The sequence below is a fragment of the Sinocyclocheilus grahami genome, unplaced genomic scaffold, assembly GCF_001515645.1.
Source record: "Sinocyclocheilus grahami isolate Dianchi unplaced genomic scaffold, SAMN03320097.WGS_v1.1 scaffold263.1, whole genome shotgun sequence".
Classification (NCBI taxonomy): Eukaryota; Metazoa; Chordata; class Actinopteri; order Cypriniformes; family Cyprinidae; genus Sinocyclocheilus; species Sinocyclocheilus grahami.
In genome coordinates this window covers 191551-216799 of record NW_015505442.1, presented here as the reverse complement: position 1 = coordinate 216799, position 25249 = coordinate 191551, and the positions used below count along the sequence as shown (strand labels likewise).

The 25249-nt window shown below is 36.5% G+C and overlaps 1 protein-coding gene across 2 annotated transcripts; it reads left to right on the top strand.

The window, feature by feature from the left end:
- Window positions 1-14726: 14726 nt before the first annotated feature.
- LOC107599238 (elongation factor 1-delta-like) lies at window positions 14727-25218 on the top strand. Of its 2 annotated transcripts, XM_016290773.1 has the most exons (8): window positions 14727-15232; window positions 16697-16817; window positions 21230-21295; window positions 22336-22423; window positions 23422-23522; window positions 23612-23809; window positions 23892-24086; window positions 25089-25218. In XM_016290773.1, exons 1-8 carry the CDS (start codon window positions 14730-14732, stop codon window positions 25125-25127), a joined length of 1311 nt encoding a protein of 436 aa, XP_016146259.1. In that variant the 5' UTR covers window positions 14727-14729; the 3' UTR covers window positions 25128-25218. The 2 variants fall into 2 exon arrangements, with proteins under 2 accessions (XP_016146259.1, XP_016146260.1); XM_016290774.1 differs by lacking the exon at window positions 21230-21295.
- Window positions 25219-25249: the final 31 nt, after the last annotated feature.

Here is a 25249-nt window from a genome sequence, read left to right as displayed (position 1 = left end):
GAACAATTTCATTTTATGCCTTCAACACAGAATGAAAATGTAAAGGACTGAGCTGGCTTCAAACTCAGGTCACTCCGAATTTTAGGCTTTTGTTTTTACCATCATTTGCTTTTTCCTGATAAGAAAAAAAAATTAATAACTATATTTTAATTTAGTAGAGCACTAAATCTCTGCCCAACATCTCTGTTGTCTTGTATTTCCATATGCAGTTATGGCCACTGAAAATTATTCATGTATTCCCACTGCAAATGGATTAAGTACATTTCCATTTTATGAATTTAAATTGGTTGCATGCCATGAAATTAAGCTGTGAAAAAAAGCTCAAAATTGTGCTGTATTAGCAAATTTAATTAACAACATTAACAACAGCTTTCAGCCATGGTTATGGCGCACCAGCCCTCGAGAAACAACTCATCTGCTGCTGTTTGACAAACCTTTCACCAGACATGAGCCTGAAGCTCCATCACAGTAGCCCTATATTAAAGAATGACAGCAATGATAATGAGCCCGTAAAAAAGAGAGCGAGAGTGGAGTGGATGGATGGATGAGTGGATATATAGATAGATGAATAGGTGGATGATGGATGGACAGATGGAAGGACAGGTGGATGGATGGATGATATGGATAGATGGATGGGTGGACATATATAGTTAGATAGACAGACAGACAGGTCTGACCTTGAGTGTTGGAGATATGCTGGAAGACGTCTGAACAGGACACATTAATGAGTTGTCCAGTATTGGCTGTATGCCAGCAGCGGATCCCATCCCAATCCGTCCCACATCCTGAGACAGGAACCACAGAGGAACCGTCATGACACTGTCTAAATCAGCCATACATAAGCTGTTGACGATATATGTTCTGGACTGGTGCATATGGATATTATCTAATGGACAGGGGGTCCCATATTGTCAAAACTGAAATTTCCTGGCTTTTTTCACGATAACTGAGGTCTAGGGGCTATTTAACTGCCATATAAGTTTCAAAACAGTCATGCCACAGTAAAATGCACACAGCCTGCATAAAGTAGCTGTGATTTTTCACGAACTGTTGTGACTTCCGTAAAAAGTTGACGTCAGAACTACACAGTCACCGCCTTCAGTCACCACCCCAAGCACCGCCCACAGTCCTACTCTCCTTTTGCCAAACCCCCAGACAACATCACGTCCATGCTATTGCTGAGCAACAACGCACGGAAACATGTCGAAAAGGTTCACTTTAACCACGAAACCAGATCAGCTGACCTGTAACGTTACACTATCACTCAAAGGATGAACGATCTGACAGGATCGTTACTATGAGGTAGGGGTTGCACCGACTAATCGACTTCAATGCTCTGCCATGATGCTTTAAGCTTGACGTCGACTAGTCGCTGGTCCTATAGAGGGCGCAACAGGATAAGAAATCTTTGAAGGACTTCCACATTTACGCTCCGTTTCCAAACAGTTCAAATGACAAATAAATGCATACTCTGAAAGCGCTCCACAAGACATGTGTGATTATATTACTGGATGCTCGAAATTGAATGGGAGAATGCACGTTTTAAACAGCTTATTGTACAGGTAAGTTAATCGCAATCTAATGCGCTTCTGCACTGTAACGCACAACCATAGTCTACAGACAGTAGCGCGTACATCACGCGCACAGAATCATTCAGCGCGGAAATGTATTGTCACTGTTCTGTGATTTCTCAATAAAATAGCTTAGAAACTGAAAAGTTCAAGCATATATTTCTTAATAACTAAATTCCACAGCTTCACTTCTAGTAGAGAGACGCTGCCAGGTAGAATTAATTTACACACGCAATCGCTCTCTCACTAATGCATTCATATTAATGTAATCTTTACTGTGCTACTTTATCTGTACCTGATTTAGAACGAGCAGAAATCTGTGAGAAATATAACGACTTAAAGACAAAAGAACTGATAAAAAAGCTGTTATAGGAACAAAAGCCATGTGGGCAGCGCTGTGTCAATGCCATAGCTGTGCACAAGCTGTTTGTCACAGCTCCAGACTTATTTGTTCATTAATGACGTCATCAGCGACTAGACGACTTATGTGACTAGCCATCACATAAAAGACGACTTCAAACAATCAGAAGTCATTCAACCCCTACTATGAGGTGGATCACATCTAACGTGTATATTAAGACAAACTCACCATGTCTATCTAGTCTAACGCTGTGACGTCACTAACCCTAGTTACCTGTGGTTGGCCTGGCCGTGCGTCACTCAGAAAACAACAGACCAATCAGAAGAGAGGCTCATGAATATTAATTAGACAGGCCATAATCGACCTGTTCTCAGCAGAGCTCCTGAGAGAGGAGCTGTAAAAATATATTGAGATGGTCTTTGGTACTTATACCGCAAATATATATTCTTAAGGACATCAAGACATAAAATAAAATAGTAAATGTAAAATATGTGACCTTTAAAGTGTATCTTGTGTTATGCTAACATGTGCAGGACAGTGCTTGTATTTGGCTGCTCATCCATGTGAAAAATTTATTCTAGTTGTTGCCTAAAGTCATATACAGACCCCAGCACACAGTACACTAAATGCAACTTTTGACAACTATTATTGCCCTTATGATGGCTCTAAATATTCGTGAGCTACTAGTCATCCATCTACTTTTGAAAGGTCAGTAAGCAATATTAATCAATATTTGCATGCATTCATGCAATACAACTTCCAGTCTATTAAAATTATGTAAAGCTGGAACAATCAAGTAGAGTAATGAAGAATGGGAAGGGTTATACTATATCTGCACCTTTAAGACACTCAAGACCTCTGTTGCAGAATGACCTAGATGCCTAAAGCTATTTATAGCAACATTAAAGGGGTCATATGATGCTATTTCAATTTGTCCTTTCTCTTTGGAGTGTTACAAGCTTTTGGTGCATAAAGAAGATCTGTAAAGTTGCAAAGACTAAAGTCTCAAATCCAAAGAGATATTCTTTATAAAAGTTAAGAGTCAGCCACGCCCCCTAAAACGGCTCGTTCTAACACGCCCCCACATGTCTACGTCACGATGTGGGAAAATTTGCATAACGCCACCCAAATGTTCACGCAAAGTAATAGTATTGTTGTTGCCGCCGCGGCCATGTTGTGGAGACGCTGTGTGTTTCGTTGTGAAAGTGAAACTACTTTGTTTGGCCTTCCAAAAGAGGATGATATCCACTTCGTCATGCCTAGAGCTGATCCATGTTGGTCGCTGAGGAAACACATCAACTTTGCTCTGTGGATCGCCGGATTGGCTTTCACCGTGGACGAAGCGGAGTCCTTTTTAACCTTAAACCGCATAAACACATTTCATTACACCAAATACACCAAATAATGTTCTTTTTAGCAGCATCAAATGACCCCTTAAATTATTTTATACTCTGTTAATATACTCTGGCGAAAAAACAAGGTAAAATAAATTCAGGTCATGACTGCATTGCAAATTAACTCATGAATACGGTCTTCAGCAGATTAAAAAAAAAATTGCAGATATGCATGGCGGCAGATAGTATTTAGAATATGCTTTCTGAAATTAATGAGGCAATTGTTCTGAGCTGTAATGTGAAAAGCAGCAGACAGGAAATATATCTATTTCACGTTTTAAGACCTTCCTAAAACGGTTACTGATAAATGCCAAGAGTTTTGTTTATTTATTTAAAGTTTTTCAATAAAATATTAGTATTTTATGTATTATTATAAAATTATTTTATTAATATATTAATATTATATTTTTTTTTATTAAAACAATTGTATTTATATTTGTATTGCCTTAATAACGTGTTGTTGTTGTTGTTGTTGTTGTTGTTGTTGTCAGTGTACCATTTGTTAAAAAAGGCTAAATACATCCCTCTTGGAAAACCTCTTGGTTTGTAAGCTTTATTTTTTTAAGAGTTTACCTTAAAGACACAGACAGCTTTGTTCCTGTATGTCACTGTTGAGATGAAAACATGGCCTTTCAAAGTCTGCAAGTCACAGTCGGTCAGACAGACAGTCTGTGTACATGGATCAGTAATTGAAAAATGCTACAGACCACATACAAGAACTTGTCATGTGTGGATAGCTCCTTAAGACTTATTTGGGAATTAGTTTTTTGTACAATTGTGATTAATCTGATTAGCTAATTGGAAAATTATGTAATTAAGTTGATTAAATTGTAATCCTTCAAATCACTATTTTTTTTATTTTTCTTGTAAATCTTGCAGTGAAGCTTTTCTGTTCTGCTGAATTTTGTTTCAATTCAAAGATCGCATAGAAAATGTCCTAACCAGCACGGATTCCTTGCATATTTAATTTGCATAACAATATTGTTGAATTTTAGCTTCACTAAATGGGAAAGCTCAAATAAAGCATATCTGAACACATACTGCAGGAAACGGCAAGCACACCATTTCACACAGTCTTCTTTTCCACTTCCACATTGTCAAGTTGTAGGAACACAGATCTCCAGAGGTTGAAGCTGCCACGTAACATCATTATCCTCTGTCCCGTGGGTTGAAACATCTGGCTCTATGAGTCTCATTCAACAAAATTCTATTCATGGAACTTAAACAAGTCTCAGGGAGGAACGAAATCAGAACCCCAATCAAAACTCATTTCAGATTAATAATAACTCTGCAAGTCACTTCAGAGGTTATGCTTGACTGGTCTAAAGAGCTTTTGCGGGGATATTTCTCACAGTGCTTAGCTGTTCCCAGACTTTCTGTCAGTTATTTAACAGTTTTACTTAATTATTAGTAATAATCTATTAACATGATGATGACACTAAAGAATTGTTCGCTCTTAAAGGAATAGTTCACGCAAAAATTAAAATATGATGAAAATTGACTCACCCTCACACCATGCAAGCTGTAGATGAGTTTGTTTTGTCATGGGAACAGATTTGGAGAAATGTAGCATTACATCATATGCTCACCAATGGATCCTCTACAGTGAATGGGTGCCGTCAGAATGAGAGTCCAAACAGCTGACAGAAACATCACTGTAATCCACAAGTAATCCACACCACTCCACTGTTCTGATGAAGAAACAAACTCTTCTACATCTTGGATGGTCTGGGGTGGTCCAACACACATACCATGTAGTTTTCAAATAAGCCTGAAGTACTTGATTAGTTGGATCAGGTGTGTTTAATTATAGGGTTGAATCTAAACTCTGCAGGGCTCCTGCCCTCCAGGAATTGAGTTTGACACCCCTGCTGTAAAACAACAAAATGCAATCTAAGGCACTGGTAAGTTGTGACCCAGAAATGTAACATCTGATCTGACAATGCTGGAACAACAATAATCAAATGGAGAAGTACGCACTTCTAAATCTACTTCCTCAAACATTTGAGAACCACAGCTTTAATGTGGGTAAATGCTGTAGGTCTGCTCAGAAAAAATTTCCTTCCTGTCCTTCACTATATTTAATTAAACACGGTTATGATTTCTGCATGGCAAATGCACATAATCATCTTTAGTTAAGGCCAAGCTGAGCATGAACACGTCCGTTGCTGACCAATGAACTCCCGACCTGTCCAGCCACAGGAATCATATATATATATATATATACCTGTATATATATATAAATGATAATGTCGTCACAACCTGTTTTTGACTGGTTCTTGAACTCTCTCTTCCTAGTCTGGATGCAGATCTCTTGGTCTTGTATATAAGCTCGGAGATAGCACAATCTGGATGGATAGCATGCACCTGATGTGGGGGAAAAATGAATCCATATGCACATTAAACAGCACAGTCTACAACAGACTAGATTGCAAGATGTTTACAGTAGTGGGTGATATTGGTTCATCAGTTTTTTTAATCCACAATTGTAAAATGATTTCAGATAAGTCATGCTTCTCATCTCTATTGCCCAATATGACTAAAAATAAAGTCACACTCATTTTTAGCCAAAAATAAATACATTTACATCTAGACATTTAGCAGACGCTTTTATCCAAAAGCGGCTTGCAATGGAAGCAATCAAAACTAACAAAAGAGCAATGATATGCAAGTGCTATAACAAGTCTCAGTTAGCTTAACGCAGTACACGTAAGGTTTTTTTTAGTCATATAATAATTAAAAAGAAAACAGATATAATAGAAAAAGAATAGAGCAAGCTAGTGTTAGAGGCCTTTTTGCTTTTGTTAATCAGAAGTCAGAACTGTAATTGTATAAAAAATAGAAATAAAACAAATAGAATGCAAAAAGATTAGAGAAGCTGTGTTGGTGTTAGTTTTTTTTTTTTTTAAACAATCAGTTAGTAAAGGTTAGGGGCAAGGTTTTTTTAAATAAACCCAATAAACCCCAATGGAAAGTTCTATTATTATATGTAATCAGTGACTTCAAATAAAGTGTAATGGGATGAAATAGGAATCAAACTGGTACAGTTTTCCTTTTGATTAAATATATAAGGAAGCGTTTTTTCAATTCTACGTTCAACTTCATGATAAACCTTCCAATATGATTCCTTTAGGGTTTTTACAAGAGATGTATTCGTAACCATGTTACCATAAGCCTTTAAAATGTATTCTTACAGATGTGCGTAACATTAAAAACGACGGTACAAGTTTTGTTCGTTCTGAAAGAAATATATTAGTTTTATATAATGGTCACTGTACAATTTAAATACGTAGAAAATATTTCACATTAAATACTTACAGCTCTCCAAAAAGTCGGGAATTAACACAGGTTTAGAACGGTCATATTAAAGCCAAGAGTGTGTGAAGACCCAAGAAGCACAGAATATCCCTGTAACTCCTCAAACAGAGTGATCTGCTCTTCTTTTTGAATGTACACTCGACAGACTGAAGTCACACTCGCAGTCGCCCCCTCTTCGACTGATGCACGTGTGGGCGTCCTCATCGCAGGGTCGGATCGACTTTAAAATGTAAAATGCTCGTTTCAGAGATGTGTGGATTTTTGTAGAGGTAAGTTATTTTTGATTTTGTAGACAGACGCATGATTGATGCATCAATATTTAATATAAGAAAATACCTATTTTTAGGTTCTTCAGTGGGGTCAGATGTTTCAGGGGAGAAATGTCGTCTGTTAAATGTGAATAATTGAACACAACGTTGGTAGAAACACTGAGCCATTTCTAGGGATTTTGTAGGAAAGACCAGGATTGGTTGGCACAGTTTTCAGTCCTTGTTGAGTACCTCTGATGGAACAGACAGTAAGATTATACAACTTGGTTTAAATGAAAGCAAAGGTTCATAAAAATACATAAATGTTTGCTAAATTTGTATAATTAATGACTAAAGTTATGTTGTGTGATTTTGCCATCCATCCCCAGCAGGAATGCTAGGCATAGGTTGAAGGGTTCAGTGCTTAAAAGGAAAGCATTTAGTCGTTTAGCAGACACTTTTATCCAAAGCGACTTACAAATGAGGACAATGCAAGCAGTCAAAACTAACAAAAGAGCAACAATATATAAGTGCAAATGACAAGTCTCGGTTAGCCTAACGCAGTACACGTAGCAAGGTGTGGACCTGCCAAGAGAGCATTACAATAGTCCAGCCTGGATAGAACAAGAGCTTGAAGGAGTTGTGACGCATGTTCTGAAAGAAAGGGCCTGATCTTCCTACACTCTAAAAAATGCTGGGTTGTTTTAACCCAATGTTGGGTCAAATATGGACTAACCCAACTGTTGGGTTAAAAAGCTCATTTAAAAATGTAACCAAAATTTAGCAGTTTTAGCAATGTGGTCTGAGAAATTCAGCTTATCATCAATCATAACTCCAAGGTTTCTAGCTGTTTTTGAAGGAGTTATGGTTGATGAGCCATTAATTAAGCATTAACTTAATGCTTCAGAAACCAAACTAAACATTTAATGAGCATTTGTCATTTATAATTATTTTTATGTTTAATTTATGATTTTTGACTTTTTAAAACATTTTTAAATGGACTTTTCTCCTCTTTATTATGTCAAATATTTTCTTTGAATGAATGGTATTTTACTTGGAATTTCTATAGAAAACTTTAAAAGTTGTCATCTAATTGATTCGTTTTTATCCATTCAATTATATAATACCTCAAGATGCTGTAACCCTTTGGAAAAAATTCTGTCTGACACTCTTGAAGAAAGAAAACTCAAACATAAACAACACATCCTTTGTGACATGTTCATTGGTTTCTTTCAGCATTTGACTCAAAGAAACATCCTATTCATTATATTTGAAAATGTTTTACTGAGAGGATGGACTTGCAAAACGGGCCAGCACTGAGTGGTTAAGGTGTAGGATCTAAGATCCAGTGGACGAATGTCTTTCTGAGTTTAAACTCCACTCCTCTTAGAAGCTTTAGACCACTCAAAACTGTGTATAAGGTTTAGCCTCAGATTGAATTAATCCAGATTGTGTAAAACAGTAGTACCACTTTGTCCAGAGCAAACAGATGGAACATAGTGCCAGTTAAGAACATTTTATGATCGATTATGTCCATTGATCTACATTTGATACACTCTTGAAGAAAGATTAGAAAACTCAAACCTAAAAAACATATTCGTAACATGTTTCTGGCTGGGCCAGAAGGCCTTTCTGTGTGATAAAGCTATTCCGTCAAAGTCGGGGACGAAGAAGGGGAAGGAAGAAAAAGAAAAGGGGAAGAAGAGAAAGGAGAAATGAAGAAAAGAAAGGGTGAAATTTGACGTTCAAATACAGTTCTTCCTTAGCATGCGCACAGTGATATACAGTAGATGTGGATCCAACCACGGCCCCTGGATCTTGTGTTCTGCAGTGAGGGGCTCCTGGAAAATAGCGCATTTATATTACACTGTTTCCTATCGCAGGTGCTCACCAAGACCTGGGTTCGACTCCAGTTAAAGACAACTTTTTGTAATATTGTTAATTTCATTAAATAAATGGAAGTTTCAAGGTTAATAAAATATAGCCACATATGGACAAATCCAATGTACAAATGTCCTCGTGGCTTTGAACCCCACTCCTGGTAAAAACGAATCTTTAAAAACCCCGAAAGAAATAAGCATGTGTGTTCGTATTACTTTAAATGCATAATGTGTCCTAACGATGTAAAACAATGTTTCGGTGATGTCCTCAGATAATAACCTATCGGTAGTCATTTATTTCCAAGCAATTTCTAATCGGATTTGTCACTGTCAGATAATAAACCTCGCAATGGCTAGTAAAACCCGACAACGGTTTTATATAGCCTAACGAAGTCTTCTAAAATAGAAGAAGAATAGAAAATATTCTGATTATAGAAGTAGAAAATTAATTTATATTTTCAAAGTACTTTATTAGCATTAATTCATAACAGCTAAAGAGAAGGCAGAAAATATCATGATAATAAAATAAAAAGGCCAGAATTTTAGTAGAACGTTTTTATTTGTAGTTCTTTTGCTTGATGCAATAGCTTTAATCTGAGCTCGTATTAATGTGCAGCTGTTAGTTCGAGCACGAGGACGGAATGTTTCGTTGCAACGTAACTGAACGTACCATCTCTGTTCTGGGGTGGGGTGACATTCATAAAATCCTTGCACTTTGCTACATTTTACAAGTTTTTACATATTGTATAACATTAACGCAATTATTTAGTAATATTTACGCATTTTATAATGCTAAAGTAGTATGGCCTGTGTAGAATAGTATCATATGAACAACAACATTTAAAGGAAAACCCCTCTCTCAGCTATAAGTGCGCGTTACCCGGTTTCCTCAGTCTCTTTCTGTAATAAGGAGTCCGGTGAAGAAGTTCGAACCGCTTGTCACTTATCAAACTCTTCGAAAGTAAGTAAAACTTTAGGTTTCACTAATACGGTTGTGGTAAACATATTTGACTTTTATCGTGTTGTTACTGAAGTGTTCCGCTGTGCGTGTCGCGCCACGTGGCTGCGTATGAAACTCAGTTAAACCTTCCTGAACTTGTTCAGCTGCCTCCACATCACGCACTCATACAGTTTATCAGACGTGAATAAAACCCATGTTTCACGAGTTTATAAAACTTTCATGAAGCAGGTGGGGTTGACAGTGACGGCGTACATGAAGTTTCAGTGCTGTAGTTTGTGTTTCATGTGTTCATAAACAGGGTGGATCACATGAAGCATCTGTAACGGATCTGTATGTGTCATATAATCCTGACCTACAGGCCTCTGCTGGTTTAAATCTGGGTTAGGCGTGTTACTCGGGTTTATTTGCTCTTCATGGCCTACAAGCAGTGTTGGGGAAAGTTACTTTTAAAAGTAATGCATTACAATATTGCGTTACAGCCCCCCCCAAAAAGTAACTAATTACGTTACTTAGTTACTTTTTATGGAAAGTAATGCGTTATATTACTTTTGCGTTACTTTCGCGTTACTTTTTAAATATAAGCAGGGCTTGATTGTTTTTAATAGAAGTTCTATTTATAGCAAATATAAAAGCCCTTTCACACCAAAAAGTGTAATGAATAAACCTCAGGCTGAAGCAAAAGTAAATTCACGTCTGTACAGTAGAACGCAGGAGAAGAAACACTCTTCAGCAATAAAAAAACAAAGCACAATTGTTAGTTTATCTAAAGTCATTTGTGCTTATTAGTATGGTTGAACTGGATCATCAAAGGTCAGCAGCGAAGACATTGGGATTAGATACATTTGTGTTATTTAACATATTTAATTATTGCAGGTTTGCATCATATTCTGAGTTTGCATTTCACTGTTTTAATTCATTTTGATGAATATTAAATCTGTTTATTGTGAGTGGGATGAATTAATGCACATTTACATTTAGTCTAGAACTACAGTAGCATCATGTTCACACAGCGCACACAATTCCTCTGTGCTTCCAATTTCTCCCAATATGGGGACATATTACTTTCTGTACTTACATATGTACTTTCTTTGACTTGTCAGTCAATAAATGAGAAAACAAAGTAACTGGCATTACTTTTTTGAAAAAGTAACTCAGATATTTTCTTGTAAATTAAAAAAGTAATGCGTTACTTTACTAGTTACTTGAAAAAAGTAATCTGATTACGTAACTCGCGTTACTTGTAACGAGTTACCCCCAACACTGCCTACAAGCAATTAATTTGCATAAATAAAATGCCCATCTATTTCACTTGGTGATATGAATTTCACCCCATTTGAAAGGCCAAGGTAAATTTAATGGTATTTTATGAATGAATACAATACAATTAAGCAGTATTTGGTTTTCACGCTTTGCATTTAAACAAATGACAGCTTGATAGGAGATGGCAAACAATAAAATGTTGAACTTTATTCTTGTTTTAAACACCACATGTCATATCAAACATGCTCTTTCTTGAGACATTTTTGTCTACAGCTCTGGACACTGTAACCAAGTACACTAATCTTTCATAACATTCTTATTATTGGCAAATTATTTTGACTTAATGGGAATAATGCTATATGACTTTATTCATCACTCTATGGGCCTGATTTACTAACAGCTTAAACCCTCTTTTAGCATAAAAAAAAACTACTGTCAGGATTTAATAAAGACACTCCGTGAAAAATTAGCTATGAAAAGTGTGGACAAAGTTAAGGCTGACATAATTGCATATGCATTTGTAGGAGTTTCCCTTTCATATGCAATATTTATGGGAGCAGAGTATTACATTACAAATTAATATTAAATAAATCTAATAAATATTTTAATATTAAATAAAAATTGATTCAACATTCACTCATAGTAAATTAATGGGAATTTGAGCCCCAAAAAAACATGTCTTAACCCATTTTGGCCTGACATGGCTGGGATAGTTGCTTTGGAAATTCTTGGTAGATTGCATTGGTCATTTTGTGTTTTTTAAATTTGCACATTGTTAGTAGATCATCTGCAGAACTTTCCACTCCCATCTATGCTTTTAAAGGATTGTAGTCTTGTGCTAATTTGCCCTGTTTAGTCAGTCTGGCTCTATGTCTTTTGTGGGCCACTGGTGTCAGACGAGTTCGTACTTGGTGCTCATTTCTCAGCTCTCCTAATAATTAAATGCTCATTGTTAAAGGGAAGGTGAAAAGCCCTCGTCATCGCTTGTTTTCTCTGAACACCTCAGCAGGTCGGTGTGGAAATGCACTGCATGGTGTGTTTGTAACCTGTGTGATGGATTTTCAGACAAAAGAATAGTTCAGGTAGTTTAGAAGTTTGGATTTTGTTTGAGTTTGAATTGTGGCATGACTTCGCCCCATTTTAATTGTCATTTTTTCTTAGGGTAGGAACATGTTAATAGAATATTCCTGGCTATTTTCAACCTGATTGTTGCCATTTTCACATAATATACACTAGGGCTGCACGATAAATCGAAATGGAATCGAGATCGCGAATCGACAGAAGCTGCAATTGTCATGCGTATCTTTCAGTGAAGCACGGTTCTGTGATCAGCAGTAAATCTCCATCCGAAGGCCAGAGGGTGCTCTCGCGCTGAAACTACAAATACGCCTCGCAGAAGAAACCCAGAAAATGCAGCTGAATAAACAGAAGATTCAACTGCTTTCATTGATTCAACGTGATTAATAAACACACGACGATGGCAATATACAGATTATCGGAGTTCTTATTATTATAATTTCAATTAAAATAAAGTATATTTATAATGCATCAACGTGACTAATAAACACATGACTTCGGCAATATACGGTTTATCGGAGTTCTTATTATTATAATTTTTATGAAAATAAAGTATATTTATAATGCAATGCCTTTATCACTGCTTAAATACTATGAAATATGTTGCGTGCCTTATTCTGTGTAAGAAGCCACATCATCTCACAGAAGGATTTATTTCAAACACTCGACCGACGTTATGACATGAGTTTGGAGTAAAAATGTTATTAAATGTGGTATTTTCACATGCTTTCAGATGGAGCAGCATTTACTTCACAGAGCCGTAGTTCACTGAGAAGCTATGCAAACAGCTGTCGTTATCACGAACAATTTCTTCGATTTCATAACCGCGCAATAAAATCGTCTGCGATTTTATTAAATTTTTTTTGCATAACTTGTCAGTGAACTACGGCTATGTGTAGTAAATTCTGCTCCATCTGAAAGCATGTGATGATGATTTCCTGCTGATTACAGAACCGGCATTACTATCAAAATGTGCACGATGGTCGCATTCGATTAATCGTGCAGCCCTAATATACACTACAGTATGTGTTGCATATCTCGCATAGCCAATGTTTTAACTGTTGGTGTAGCATTTGGTAAGGTCAAGGTTTGGCAGGTTAGCATGGTCCAGTTAGTCCCTTTTGGTAGATGCCCTAATTGCGCTATTCAACTAAACCATGCCTTCCATTGACGGACATTAAAATAGTTAATGAGATGGTCAACTTTATATAATGACATTTAAACCGTATATGTACATTTAATATTCATTGGGGACTTTTGCTTTTCACATCACAGCTCAGGATAGTTTCCAGTGAAGAGATTTGGGATTGTGTGCATTTTTCTGTGTTTTTCCTGTAGCTCCAATTATTGTTCAGATGACATTTATTAACCAGGTGATTAGCTTAGAAAAATGTGTGGTAATCAACTGCATGTTGCACATGCAATACTTAGGCATCAAGTTGAAAATAAGCCAGAATATATGTATTTTTAAATATATTAAGGCATTTGACTGCAATTTTATGTGACTTGTTGGATATGGGCAAAAAGCTAATGTTTTGTTCATGCTGTTTTGTTCAACTTGCATGGCTGATTTTTAAGATTTTAATTTAATTATTATTTTTTTATTTGTCAAAGGGAAAACCATTAATTTGGTAATTGTCATTAGGGATGTAACGATTCACTAACTCACATTGCGATACGATTCATGATACTGGTTTCTCAATATGATTTTTTTCAAAAAAAATTAACAAAATGAGATTTAAGACAAATTATAAATGAATAGTTGTCCTTTTATTATTTCTCAGACACTATGCTGCACATTTATTTGTGAAATTGAAATGTCAAATAACAAAACTAAATTGATAATTTTAAACAAATCCCAAATTAAATAAATATATTTATAAATGTATAAATATAGTATGTTTATATAAACAAACTAAGGCTTTGCCTTTGCTCTTTCTATTAGAAATTAGAGGAAACAACTGCATTTTAATCATGATCCGAACAAAGATGCTGCATACATGTAGCATGAGCAGTTTTTAATTAAAATTTGATTGTATAGTTTCAAAAACCGAATGGTCTGACTTTATACTATATAAAGCTCATCTGAACGAAACCGAAACGGCAGAGAGGCTGCACGAGAGCACAGATTCACTCTCTGACAGCAGGTGGCGCTTATGGAATAGCAGCAATAGCAGGGCTGCATTTATGAATACTACTTTAATATGCATTATACAAAGACAAGATGAGAAGAAAATACCATCTATACTTTTTCTGAAGACAATTCCCATCAGAGTTACATTCATGTAAACCCCCAATTATATTGCGTTTTGTTTATCATCTCAACCGATCATTGATTTTCAACCGGTTCGGCATGCATTGTTACATCTCTAATTGTCATCTTTGACCAGACTGCAAATACAAAATTAAAATAAAATTACTCTAAATTCAAAACTTCAAGTAATTGTATTGGTTCCCTTGATGAATCCCTATTGGAATGTTTCCCTCGTGAACTCTTTGTCTTCTGCTGATATGGACTGGCTGTTCTGCAAGGCTCCTGGATGCGCTTGGTTGTTTCCACCTCTGCCCTCATTCACGGTGTCCAACATCAGCTCAGACTAATTTTTCAGCATCTGCCTATTTTTTTGTTTTTCCTTATATGCTGTAAATGAGTTAGAGGATGGAAAGCCAGCGGGGGTCTCGAGCCAAAGAAGAAACTGAACTCGAACAGACAAGGAATCTGCCGAATTCAAACGACGGAAAGAGGAAACCCACTCGTTTGTCCCGGTCTGAAAATCAGGGTTCTGAAGAAAAAGGTCTTTTGTATCATGATCGGACCTCTCAGGGCATTAGAGGAGAGAAGGTTTGGTTCAACCGCAGCGTATATGAGCAGGCAGACGACGCTTATCAATCCTTGTTGAGCGCAGGGACCGGGACACCTCCGGTTTCATCCTCCCCAAAAGATCGAATTCCCCGCACCCTGGTCTTCAGAGCTAAACGCAACGGTGCGCAACAACTGCAAGAGGAGGCGAACCAAACGTACACGCGTTCCTATGTGTCACGTCAACAGCAGCGGGGTTCGACCCACCAACGATCCTCGTCTGAACCCGATCGGCAGCTCCCAAAAAGTAACAGGAAGAGGGTCCTCTCTGAGACCGAACGCGCCCCTCAGAAAAGGGACAAGTATGGCTAGTTTAGGGGCATGGGACAATTGACTTTAAGGAACTGCCTTCTCATTTATTGAACGGTGTGTTTTTGTGAGTTTGTGGATTTTATTAAATATTTTTCACCTTTCAAAAGCCTCAACCTGGTTTGTGTCACCATTGGCTGCTGGGTGAAAGTTGATCGGTGTGAAACTAATCCGAGGGCTTTGGTACGCAAAATCTATCCCATTGTCTGCAGCCTGTGTCAGCAAAAAAAAAAAAAAAAAAGTTTTAGTGGTTGAATGGACTTCAATCCAAATAACCGTTCTACAAAATCTACTGCAAGACCTGGACTACATAATTAGAGTTTTTCCTGCATTATAAAGTTGGTGTTTAAGGGGTATACAAGTTTACTATTGATCATCTGCAGTCTTTAATTTATTTTACTTTGACAGTAAAGGCCTGTTTACGGCATGAATGAAATCGTTAGATCAGAACAAATAACTAATGAAGGGTTTGTTCACAACAAGGAGTCTTTCACATACTTGAATACAAAATGCAGTGCATCTCACAATAGATTTTACTCACTAAAGCAAAAATACTAGCCATTTGATAATGCTAATTTCAGTGATTCAATGTATGGAAATCTACAGTATAATAATGAAAAAGAGAGATTTTTAAATAAACTGGTGATAGGTTGGTTTAGGTATAGGTACAGTATAGTATAAATATGTTGCCAATAAATATTCCCATTTTGTTACTATACTGTATAAGATTGTGTAATTTCTTTTCAATGCTTGTTTGTTTATTGTTATGGCATCTATATGCTCCTTGTTTTCAGATAGCAACAACATCAGTAAAAAAATTACTTGCATTAGCTATGTTTAGCTATTTATTGTCCATCACGGCTGCTATAATTAAGCCAGCGGTTAGCTAGCCCATCATGGTCTCTGATAGTTTAATCTAGTTCAAAAAATTTGTTTTTCCCAATTTATTCAAAGTGTGGTTTTGTTTAAACATGGGTTGTGTGACCCAACACGTTGAAGTAAGACTCCTCCAGCTTTTGTAGATTCTGACATGGTTATTTAAAAAAAAATTATAATAAGATAATCACTTATTCAAAAAATAAACTAAAATATTATTAGTTGTTTGGGCTGAGAAAAACTTGAATGCGGGAAAATCTCTAGAAATGAATTCTGTATTCAAATGGTAAGGATCCAAATTCAAGAGAACTAATATAAATTAAATGGTTCTGAAACCAATAAAATGTGAAAATACTGAAATAGAAGTATGCATTCATACATGTGGCACATATGGATGGTGCTCGGCTTGCTTGGCTTGATTTATACTTGCTTATGTTTTCATGCTTTTATCACACTCTTTAATGATTTGCATAAAAAAATTCATTAAAGACTTGCGTTTTAATTCTTATTTTTTATACTTGTCTTTCTAAAGCTGTGTGTTTGCTAATTCTAACACTCACGTCTCGTTTTTATGTTCTTAGCATCACAATGAGTGGACTTCAAGGACTCGGCCAGGAGAACATCTGGTTTGACAAGTCCAGATACGACGAGGCCGAGAGACACTTCTACGAGGGCAGGAACGGCATCCCTCAGACACCTCAGGTACTGCCCCCTACAGACCCAGGTGTCAGAGCAAAGCACAATTTGAGAGTCTAAATCTTCCTCATTTGGCTTTTCACACAAACCAGAAATTGTATTAATGAATGATGGTGACAGAATCCTAATGGTGAGGCATGAGTTCCTGTTTACTCAGCTGCTGTACATCCATCTATCATCTGTTTTTCCAGGTGTCTGCTTTTTCTTTTCGCTCATGTGCTGAATAGTCTGCACTGACAGCGCTTCTCTATGCACCTGTGCTTTTTTGTTTGCTTGCATGCTTACTCTCTGCCTCTTGCTGGTTTGTTTGACATGGGCCTTTTTACACCGCTGTACCCTTCCAGGAGAGAGTTACTAGTGCCATCATGCAGGACATTGCTAAAGCCTGACAGAATATCCAGCAATCCCTAGCCGGAGTGAGTACTGCCTCCAAAATATGAAATCTCATTATAATCTCAACTCATTTTTGGAGCATACTGAATTGGTCCTGTAATCGTCTTGTGAAGCACATTTAAGAGTGATTACTGACGCTCGATAACTGTCGTCCTGCATGGGACCAGTTTGAAGGGCTGATTTAATTCCACTTCATGAAGCTCTAACCAAGTTGGAGGTGAAATTAACAGGGCAGCTTTTAGTTCAGCTGCCTATCACCCACAAGACTGGAGCTACGGTACAAACACTTACTCTCCAAAAATATCCCTGTGCTATTTTAGCATGTTTACAGAACCCTCTCTGTACCCCTGACAGGAAGAAACAAAATCAGCTGTAGTTATGGATTAGTCAAATGTACATGCAGATTACTAACCCATATAAACAATTTATGAACTGTATAAGGATTTGGAGTGGTGGCTGATTTGGTGGATTAATTTGTTTAGTTTTAAATTTAAACATAAACCTGAAATTATTTAAATTACTTTATTCTAAAATACTAAAAAAAGAATTATGTTGAAATATCTTTATCAAATATCAAAGATTGAGTTTTACAAATAAATACTCTTTCAATCTTTCTACTTAAACAAAACATTTTTAATTCAGTGTGCTACTTGCCATTTGTTTGTGAATATTTGCGAAATTTACAAGCAATTTTTAAGTGAGTAAATCCTACACAATTAAATTCTACACCAAATTTTTTTCTAAGCCTTAATTTATTTTTGTTTGTTTGTTTGTTTGTGAGGTGCCCATGTGCAATTGTTCTGATCAGATTGGTCTGCCCCATACATGTGCCATTGGTTGAGTTAATTATACTATGTTGGGCAAATCGAGCAAACAGAAATTGTTTTAGAAAACTGACCTTTTGTTGTTGTGTAATACATTATATGTTGATGCTGATAATTTACAAATATTGGGCCATTGAGTGGCCAATATATTGATATAGCTGGTCAATCAATGGCGATTAAAAATTAAGTACTTAAAATGTGAAATATAAAAAAAATTAAAATGATACAAAAAGTGCAGTCTTCCTACAAAAACTTCAAATTGGCTTACTTTCAACATCATCGCAATATACACTATATTCTCTAATTTTATATTGTCAGCAAAGATTAACATTAACAAATTAATTTTATGGATGAGTTTTATTTTCACTAAAATACCTAAATGATCAATTTATTTCTCAGAGACTTATAAAAGTTGAAAAGAATGTGAATAGTTTTGAATGGACCTTTAGATTTGAGAACTGTAATATTGAATGTAAACATGCAAACTTTTGTTTTACACATGTATATCTTTTGGGCTTAGAAGTTGGCACATCGATTGGACCGATTAAAAATAATTGACCCGCTGCACTCGTTTTGCAGACTTTGCTTGTCAATATTTACATTTTTGTAGGTTTATCCAATTGGCATGTTAATTTTTGAAGTAAATTTCTAAAATCACGTGCACAGATTTTTTTAAAAGGCTCCATAAATTTCCCAAAACAGACAGAAGCTCTCACGGTCTCTTCTCACTGATGCTGCTGTATTTGGTTCCTCTGTCAGCAGTTACTTGACTCCTCGCTTATCTTCAAAGCATATGCTTACTAGACACTTCAGAAAAGTCAAATGCTCTGACTAAGAATCAAAGATCACCTCAAATACTTTATATAATCCAACTGTGTTCACCTAAAAGCACTTAGCTGTAGCAAGTAGGTCTAGCTTGATCTCCTTCCCAGCATGACATCTTTGGTTGTGTTTGTGCCTGTGCATTTTGCAATGTGTGTGCTCTGTTGTTCTCAGTCTTGTGTTCATCTGTCATCATTCATATTGTAAGAGGAAGCAGGTTGCTGTGCAGTTGCCTGAGGATGGTTAGTGTGTGTTTGTGCTTCTGGCTAAAATACAAGTCCATAATATTGCAATATATACAAGTCCTTAATAGGGATGCTCCGATCAGGATTTTTGCAGCCGATACGGAGTACCGATTTCTTGTCATGGTGATCGGCCGATTCTGATGCTTCAAGCTTTATATAGACTGTTTCATCGGACACATGCGCCTGGCCTGAAGTTAATTTCCGGTCTGTGTTTGTTTATCAGTCTGGCTATGGCGCCGGCTACAAACGCAGTCACACTCGCCCCAACATCAAAACTGACAGATTTTCCAGAAGGCTTCGTTGAATAAACATGAGCACGTACTGCACGTTTAAAAATCAAAACGAGCCGCGGGTGTTTTTATATCACTGTATTTCTGAAGGAAGACTATCTTTAGAAAATTTTCGATGTCATTTTCATTTCATCTTGCATGTTATATGCCTGATAAAGCAGCGTTTGTGAGCTCAGCGCTGCATTGTGTACAGCCGTTACTGGGGAAACCTCTGTTTCTCCCACTTTAACGCACCTCCTGCTGGCAGAGAATGAATGAGAATTTTCGGTAAGTCCGTCTGATTTACGCAGCAAACATATTTTGCTTTTCCACGGGCGCTGCGGATAATCCGCTGATTGGGTAATAAAAAAAATGCATTCTGATTATTTGCGGGTGGGTCGCAGGTGGGCAAAATAAATCATAAATGATGCAAATATTAACTACATTTTTTTAAATACATTTTTTTTTCATGAGGCAGACGATTTAATGTGTGTGTGTGTGTTCGCTCGCCTGATCGGGAAGTTGCAGTGACACAAACGGTGACATTCCAGATAAAGTTTGAAAGGAGTAAAGCCTGTGTTATTGCTATTGAGTAGGCTAATATGATACATTTTTTTCATGAGGCAGACGATTTAATGTGCGTGTGTGTGTTCGCTCGCCTGATCGGGAAGTTGCAGTGACACAAACGGTGACATTCCAGATAAAGTTTGAAAGGAGTAAAGCCTGTGTTATTGCTATTGAGTAGGCTAATATGGCCAAAGAACATATTTAGTTTTATAAATAAATGTTCGTTTAAAAGCAGCCCATGATCAGCATGTTATGTTACCGTTATCCCTTACGGCTCCGACGAGGTATTGTTCCGTCCTCCACACTGTCAGCTCACAAAAGACTATTTTTAGCCAAGCAGCGCGGAGAGCCACTTCAGAAACGTACCGGGGGCTGGCCGATATAAACACAAGCATTAGAGCTGCCGCGATCAGCTCCGGTTCCCGTGGAGCTGTAACGTGTCGCAGACGTGTGCACTGAGGTGCAGATCAGCTCTAACGTTACTGAATCTGCTGTTAAAAATGAACCATCCATTCATCATATCATGCAAAACATACACACAAATAGTTTCTCGAAACGTCATAGCATTTCCACACCGGTTATGACATGACTGTGGCGCCAAATCATTTATGTCCCCACGCATCATGTACGTCGTCACGCGTTGACGTCATCAAATTGCGATCGGTTCGTGAGATTGGCCAAGTGTAGTGAGTACCGATCGAGTCATAAAATGTGATTATCGGCCGATACCGATCTCCGGCCGAGCGATCGGAGCATCCCTAGTCCTTAATGATGTATTTGTTTCTTACAAACATGCAGCTTTCTGTTTCACAAGACGTTAATTGATGCACTGGAGTGGTTTGAATTACTTGTGGATTATTGTGATGTTTTTATCAACTGTTTGGACTCTCATTCTGACGGCACCCATTCACTGCAGTGGATCCATTGGTGTGTGAGTGATGTAATGCAAAATTTTGCCAAATTTGTTTCCATGAAGAAACCGTCGTCTACATCTTGGATGGCCTGAGCATATGTTAAGCAAAGTTTCATTTTTGGGTGATCTTGTCCTTGAAAAGAGCTTTGCGTATTTGCACAAATATATGTCTTCGCAACATAAAGGTCATTAAAAGACCGATTTAAAGTGAAGCAAAAAAAAAAATGAAGAGCCAATGAAAGACATTTAATACATGCATTCATCTTTTCTATGATCGCTTTCTTTCTTTGAATTTTATTAGAGCAAAACTCTGTTGCTGTTATAGTAGTTTATCTCTTTCTCTGATTTGTTTTGTGGTTGTGGTGGTTAAATGTGAATCTCTCAGGCGAAGACCACTCTACAGGGTAGTAAAAGGCACGCTCGCACTCAAAAACAGCGGGAGAGGAAGACCGTAAGTGCTGTGGGGCGGTTCAGCTTCACGTCTGTATGAAAAGCATGTGAATGGAGCCTGGAGCAGCGTGGATCATGCACACATTACTGCTTGACACTTACAAAAGAGAGTGTGTTTTTAAGGGCACAGACATAATGCATGACAGTTTTCATGCATTCGTTTAAAGTTTTAGCCTTCATAAAAGTAAACTGCATGCAAATTCAAGTAGTAAAATTTAATTACTACTTAATGATATTATATTAAATTAAACGTAATATCATGCTGAGCATAATTCGTCAAGTGTTCATTCATGAGAGAGAGAGAGAGGCTGTGTATGTATGAATTACCACCGTTTTGCCGCGTTTCTCTATTAACAGTGAAACTGTGGCTTTAATTGCTTTAGAAACGATGATGTAACCAGCTTCTTGTTGAGAAAGATAATGTAGCTCTTCAGCGATTAAGCTATTTTGATAAAATTGCGGAGCAGTGCTAAAAAGTTTGTCTGAGTGCTAAAAAGAATGTCTGTGCTCGCGCAGCATGATCTGACTAAAGGTGTGTGCGTGAGATACTGTGAGTGTGAAGACAGTGCATTAGTTTAGAACTCTTCTAATTTTTATTTTTTAATGGCCCTATAGTATGCAGTGTTTAATAAACAGCTGTTTTACTAAATTCTGCTGAGGTAAAATTCAGTGCAGTCCTGTATCGTACCGTGGCCTCTGTATTGTGATACGTATCGTATCGTGACTTTGCTGGTGATACACAGCCCTACTCTAAACTGCTCAAAACTCACGTTTGAATCGTCAGTGGCAAATTCTTTAAATATAAAAACGTACTTGCAGTATGTGAGTCAGAAGCCCCAGACTGTCCTTGCAAAGTTGGAACTGCCCCACTTTATAGAAACAGCCTTTGTGCCACAGACGCATTGTAGGCTACTCTGCAGGTTCAGGAAATGGCTTTCACAACGAAACACACAGCGCCATGCATCATATGACCCCTTTAACAGTCAGCTCTTTAATAGATGTAATTCACTAAGGTTCGGTTCTCCTCCATCTGATCTGCAGAGTCAGAATGCCAGCAAGTCTGAGGATCAGAGTGAGCTGGTCTCTCGTCTGAAGAGTCTGGAACTGGACAACAAGAATCTGCACAAAGGTACATATGAGAAGAGACATGTGATGGCTGTTCCAAAATCAAACGAGTTGCCTACCTAGACAGTAATTTCCCAGTTTTTGATTTGAAGACTCGATGGGTGTTGACACTTGTCAGTGAAATAAGCCACAATGAATGATGGCGATTCAATGTGGCCGTGTCCATAAATGCAGCACAGTTGAGAAATGTTTAACTTGTGTATTATGTTCCATTTGTGATCAGATGTTCAAAAGTTGTGCCAGGTTCCCACAGGAAAAAAGTTTTCCAGGCTTAGAAAATTCATAGAAATGTATTTTATGAGTATATTTTTGTTTGTAGTTATGCTCAGCTCTACAATATTTTGTCTGCTAGAAAACTTGAAAAAGTACAGAAGATATGGAAATTTGCTGGTCTGAAGGTGTGGAAACCAGTGTTAATTTTTTATATGCTATTGGAGTGTTTATTAATATTTTGAGTGAGGGTTATTATAGTTAACAAAAGCTATGTGAAATATTTTTGTTATTTGAAATAAATGTTAACTGAAATAAAATATTATACAAAAAATGTATTTCAGTTAGTTGCCTAGGTAACATTTTTTCATTTTCATTTAGCTTTAACTTTATGTAATAAAATACATTTAATAAAACAAAATAAAATTCATAAAATCTATATAGGCATATACAAAATAAAGAACTAAATTATTAGAACTCAAATTGAAATTGAATAAAGACTATAGTATCTCAATACTAAAATAATAAAAATTGTAATTTACGTTTTTATATATTTTCAGTATTAAAGTTTTTGTGATTTTTTTTTTTTATGTTTGTTTTTGAACTTTTCCCCCCAAACTTTAATTAAATTAAATTTATTTATTTTTATTTTTATTTTTTTTGGCAGCACGCTAGAGTTTGGAACGGACCCAGAGATTGACTGAGTTTTGGCTGATAGCCAGTTTGTGTTACTTGATTGTGTTGAAGCTGCTCATGATCAGTGTGAGATTAATAGAGCTGTTGCTTTTCCAGTGGTGGATAATCTGAGAGCAGTGCTGTCCAAACTGGAGTCCAGAATGGCTGTGCTGGAAAAGAGCCAAGCGCCGGCTTCAAAGACCGTTACTGTCACCAAGGTAGATGTGAAATCCTGCCCTCATAAAGTCAACGTTTGTGCATTAAACAAATTCAGTCATTCATAACCTGCATATTGTTTTATCTGAAGGCTGCTCCTGTCCAGAAGCCCAAGGTTGAGGAACATAATGGTGCAGACGACGACGACGACATTGATCTCTTTGGCAGTGATGAGGAAGATGAGGATGCAGAGCGTATCAAAGCAGAGAGGGTGAAGGAATACACCCAGAGGAAGTCCAAAAAACCAGCCCTCATCGCCAAATCCTCCATCCTGCTGGACGTCAAACCTGTACGAGACCTTAAGCACTCACAATCTTTAAAGTGTGAAGTATAATTCCTCCGTTTCAAATATATGGTTTTCCATTGATCAGTGGGACGACGAGACCAAAATGTCCAAGCTGGAAGAGTGTGTGCGCTCCATACAGATGGACGGCCTCCTGTGGGGAGCTTCTAAACTGGTTCCTGTCGGCTACGGCATCAAAAAGCTGCAGATCAACTGTGTCGTAGAAGACGATAAAGTGGGAACAGACATCCTGGAAGAGGAGATCACCAAATTTGAGGACTACGTAAGTGCAGTATATTTTTTGCTAAATCTGAGAATAAGATCAGGTCACGTTTCTCCCCACAGTCAAAAGAAAATTTTTATTTTGTATAAAGAAAATTAAATATCTTAAAGTATTGAGGCTTTCTTTTTTTATTTTTTTTTGCTTTTATTGTTTACATTTTCTCTTCCAGTTTCCATTGTGTCCAGACATTGTACTTTTGCATTAGATCATAATTACTTTAATCTTGAAAATAAAGACATTGCTTAAAATAATTAAATGATAATAAAAAATATTCTATTGCAATAAAAAATAAAACATTGGTCTTAAATATAGTCTTTATTTGTGCATTATATACAGTACATTTAAAAGCAAAATCTGTATATATGTATATTGTATATCAGTAATATTGTAAATATATCAGTAAAACACAAAGTTATTTAATAATGTATAAACTTGAAACATTAATTTATTGCATAATGGTAATTTTTTTAAAATAGAGGATAAATTATGAGGGCAAATGAACAGTTGCTATGAAAATAAAGAAATAAAACAATTTATAAAAATTTATATTAAGTTGTATTATATAAATTAAAGTTATTTTATAATAGTTTTAAAAATAGTTATTTTATAGTTTATTACAATTATTTTATATTGCAGTAAAATACTGATTTTATAATGCTGTATTAATATTTGCAAATGTGTGTTTTTGTTGCATTACAATACTACAGTAACTAATTAAATAAAATAACTTATAATTTAAATTATTTCTTTATTTTCATGACATTACATTTGGTAAATTGATGAAAATGATCACAATGACAAAAAATACATATATTTGTCTTCATTTATTTACAATATACCTTTTAAAATAAAATTATTTCTTTATCATGGTTAGGTGAAATCCAAATAGTCAAGTTCTCGTTTTTTTTTGGAGATGCACACTTTGATTACATTATAAACTGTTAGGACAAATATTCAAGGTTTTATTGACCAATACTCTGTTTGTTCCTCATTATGTTGTAGGTCCAAAGTGTTGACATTGCTGCCTTTAACAAGATCTGAGCCTCTCACCTCCATCTCCATTTCACACTGGGTTACTGCTGCTTTTATATCACAGTTACCAATAAACTGTTCAGCCACGTGAACCAACTCACTATGTTGACTGTCTTTATTTGTATGCTCTT